This window comes from Rhinopithecus bieti, unplaced genomic scaffold (assembly GCF_001698545.2).
Source record: "Rhinopithecus bieti isolate Rb0 unplaced genomic scaffold, ASM169854v2 scaffold_17420, whole genome shotgun sequence".
NCBI lineage: Eukaryota > Metazoa > Chordata > Mammalia > Primates > Cercopithecidae > Rhinopithecus > Rhinopithecus bieti.
Genome location: NW_016808812.1, coordinates 286,300 through 290,512, shown reverse-complemented (window position 1 = coordinate 290,512; position 4,213 = coordinate 286,300). Strand labels below are relative to the sequence as shown.

The window sequence follows — 4,213 nt, the reverse complement described above, 5'->3', positions numbered from 1 at the left end:
CACATTGTCTGATCTACTGTACTCAAGTTCCTCTCTGAACTAAGTCATTTAGTAGCAATGACAAGTTCTTAGGCCAGTGAGAATAGAGAAGGTAGATGCGTTTGGTGGGAAAGGAGAGAGAGAAGAGAGGGAGAAGAGTTAAAAAGATGTTTGATAATTTATCTAGGTATGAGAATAGGCCTCTGAGTTTTTAATCCAAGAAAAGGCATTTGATTAATACTAATGGACTCCCTCTCACATCAGTCAGTGGTTCTCAAATGTGAGTGTGCATCAGAATCCCATGGAGGGTGTGTTCCTAGAGACTGCTGGGAACCATCCCCAGAGTTTCTGATTGAGAAAGTCTGGGGTGGGGCCTGGGAATTTGCTTTACTAACAAGTTCTCAGGTGCTGCTGGTGCAGGGACCACACTTTTCTAGGTCTGGGTCCTAGAAACAAGAGAAACACTAGGCCAATTTCCATCTCCAGAGCACTGGCAGGAACAGGCTGAGATGGGGAGAAACTTTGCCATATTCTAGACTTTTAATTATGGCCCATGAAGGAGAAGGGAAGATTTAAGGGCCAGCGCTTCCCAGAAGATGAGGATAATACCAGCTTCACCATCACACCTGTTGCTGGGATCCATGCAGAGGCCAGTGTGCTGTGTTTTCTGAAATAGGAAGGAAACAAACCACAGTGAGCTTTGCTTTTTTGTGTCCTTCTGTACCAAAGAAAGTGCATTGAACTGGTGGCCTTTGCTTGATGTCTGGTAGCTTGGACGTTTTGGTAAACCAGGATATCAAAGATAATGGGCAATACTTTCTTTTGTTACTAAAGAAGGGGAAGTTGTAAAAATGTGCAACCTGTTCAAGGTCTCTCTAAAGGAAGGCATCTGGTTTAATGCCCAAACCATTACGTGTGTCCTTTTTCTTTTCAGGGAAGCAAACAAAGTCAGGAGTAGGGACAGTGTTTACTACTGCCTTTCCTGAATTCTTTGTTCAGTGATACCAGAAGCACTGGTTGTTTTTGTTTTCCTCTTCCCAATGTGTTAACAATGGTTATGCTTTATTCCAGCCCCAGAAAGGGAAAAACAAATATATTGGCAAGGATGCTGCTGGAAGTGTGAACAGGAATGTGAATGAAATGGACACTTTGAGAGCTGCTATTTTTACTATCAGTACCTGATTTTTCAAAATAATTCTAAGAACAGTTTTTCATCAAATTTGACCTGATGCCAGAATAACATCAAGCTTTTTTCATCCCTGATGTTCCCCTGGAATCATAAAATGTTATTAGTTTGAGTACTTAGCAGCAGTTTAGAGGTGGCATATTATGTTGGTTTTCATTTTTTATCAAATATAGAAAGCCCTGCGGCACTAAATAAAATGTCACCGTGTAGAATGTAAAGGCTTTCTGTCACAAATGTTTTAAAATTCATGAAGGACTGAGGATTTGATTTATCTTATCCTCTTTCTGTGATTTATTCATATTTAATGTTAGGTTTCACTTTTGAAGCATGAAAACTTTTCAAATTAAAATTGTGGTGAATCAGTTTTATTTGAAGAAAAATTCTACCATGCCAGTTTTTGAATTATGCAGCTCATTCCTCTTCATGTGTTCAAGAGCCAGAGATGTTTGGTTTTCCCAGTGGCTGGAATTCTCACTGGCGAAACCCTTCATTGTTGCGGGGGAGGTTGATTTTCCCAGCTACGTGGTCGTGGCAGCTGTTGCCCTGGTATCAATAGACATTTTCCCTCAGGCGTTAATCATGATCACACACGTGTGGTAGCAAAGGGGAAGAGTGGGAACAGACCTCGCCTTGGGAACCACTGGGTCTGTATATTTCTTTCTGTTTTTGAGCTGCTGAGTTGCCTGTGTTTTCAGGAACATCTTTAGGCGGAGATAAGATCCAGTCTTCTCTATGGACAGTTCATAAATAATGTTAATAGAATTAGCGGCAAATGAAGGAAAGGAAATGAACTCAAAACAAACTCATAATCTTTCTTTTTTTGAACTAGTCAGTGGAAGCATAGGGTCTGAGGCACTGGATTTTTTCCAAGCCCTTGGAGGCTTAAAAGACTATAGGGAAAAGAGCTCCTAAAGACTATAGGGAAAAGAGCTCCTTGGTGGACTCGTTTTTGCCTTTGTGGTAGGCAGGTAGATCTGTCTAGAGGACATGAGAGTATCTCCCCTTTCTCTGGGAGGCAGGTGGAATTCTCGATGGCTAGACAGGGATACAATAGGTTACACTGTCCTGGACATCCTGACTTCTGCCTGCCCACCCACCTGCCCGCCCACCCTGCCCTCCTGGGCCTGCATTCCTGTATCCCTTCCTTTTGATTTCTTCTCTCTTACTTCCACTTTTCCAGCCTGCTGTGACTTTTCAGTATCTCTGTTGGGCCAGCTATTGTACCTCCATAGACTGAGTCAGCTTCTCATAAAATGAGGGGAACTATGCCTGTTTTCTTTGCTAAAAATAGTCAACCTTTTATAAGAGTATCAAGGAAGGAAGAGAATAAAAGCTACTAAGTGCCTACAAGGATAAAACCCTTTTTACCTATTTTTCTCCCTTGTTTGTCATTGGGGATGAAACCTATTAAAGGGTGGCAGCCAGTACATAGAGCAGGGCATAGACCAAAGAATGTGGCTTTTTAAACCAATTTCGAGCGTTTTGTCATTATGATCTGGATCTTATTCCTTTGCTTAATGGAGACAATCATCTTGATAAGTAAAATCATCTGTTTTTCCCCTCAGACTATTGGGAAGAAGTTACCTGCAACTACAGCAACTCCAGACTCGTCAAAAACAGAAATGGACAGCAGGACAAAGAGTGAGTTTCCTTAGTTATCTATTTCACATTTAAAAGCATTTAAGGATTTCACAATAACAGAAATGTTTTTTAGAAATCCCTATATAACCTTGAGAGCTTTTGCAAATGCATCAGAAAAAGGTACACAATTGTATTTCATTCAATTCCCCACCATTAGGGTGGGCACAAGGTAGATTCAGAACTCTTGTTTTTTGTTTTTTGTTTTCTTTTCCCTTATTACAGAATGTGGTTCTCTCCTGCTATATGAATCTCACTCATGTGCAGAGCTCGGGTTTATCCATGTATACCGAAAGCATTTTGCACAGTTAAGGTGGCTGAAAGGTTTTAGAGAGTGGCAAATTTAGGGATTCACGAGCCTTCAGGTCAGAGAGGCCACTTGACCAATATTACTTACCCTTGACTTCCCACTGGCAGCTTCAACACATCTCTGCTTGAATATCTCTAGATACCACTGCATGTCTGCAGGCAGGAGGCTCAAGTCTTTTTGGAAGGATTGGGCTAATGAATGGGAGGGGTTAACTGTGTTTTAGAACAGTGCTAGCCAATAGAAATATCATGTGTGAGCCACATATGTAATTCTAAATTTTCTTGTAGCCATGTTAAAAAAAAACAAGGAAAAACAATTGGACTCAATTTTAATGTATTTTTATTTAACTCAATATATCCAAATATTATGTCCACATGTTATCTACATAAAATTATTAAATGAGATACTTTCCTTGCTCTCTTCATGTGAAGTCTTCACAATCCCATATGTATTTCATAGGCATAGTATACCTCAATTTGGAGTAGCTACATTTTGAGTACTCAATAGTCATGTGTGCCTAGTGGCAACCATATTGGAAAGTGTAGTTTTATTTTTGTAATATTTTCTTTTTTAAACAATTTTGTGGGTACATAGTAAGTGCATATATTTATGGGATACATGTTTTGATACAGGCATGCAATGTGAAATAAGCACATCATGGAGAATGGGGTATCCATCCCTCAAGCATTTATCCATTGAGTTACAAACCAATTACACTCTTTATTTTAAAATGTACAATTAAGTTATTATTGACCATAGTCACTCTCTTGTGCTATCAAATAGTAGGTCTTATTCATTCTTACTATTTTTAATACCCATTAACCATTCCCCCTACCCCCAGCCCCCAACTACCCTTCCCAGCCTCTGGTAACTGTCTGCGTACTCTCTATGGACAGTATAGTTTTAGAGTAATTCTGGGGTCCGAGAGGGACTTCCCGGGCTTGAAAATGAACACGGTTCCAAATGTTCAGCTTTCCTGGCATGTGGAAGAAACCTGGCTCCAGCCCAAGCCTTGTTCAGTCCTGAAAGCATCTATTAACTACATCCACATACCTGGCCCTCTAGGAGCAGCATGGCGGGGAATGGATTACTCATAAGAG

The 4,213-nt window shown here is 40.4% G+C and overlaps 1 protein-coding gene across 1 annotated transcript in view; it reads left to right on the top strand.

The window, feature by feature from the left end:
• Positions 1–532: 532 nt before the first annotated feature.
• Positions 533–4,213, top strand: part of LOC108538908 (SH3 domain-containing kinase-binding protein 1-like) — a 128,035-nt gene continuing 124,354 nt past the window's right edge. Inside the window, 2 exon segments of the mRNA XM_017887236.1 lie at positions 533–632; positions 2,731–2,806. Coding sequence (XP_017742725.1) covers positions 533–632; positions 2,731–2,806 — 176 coding nt within the window.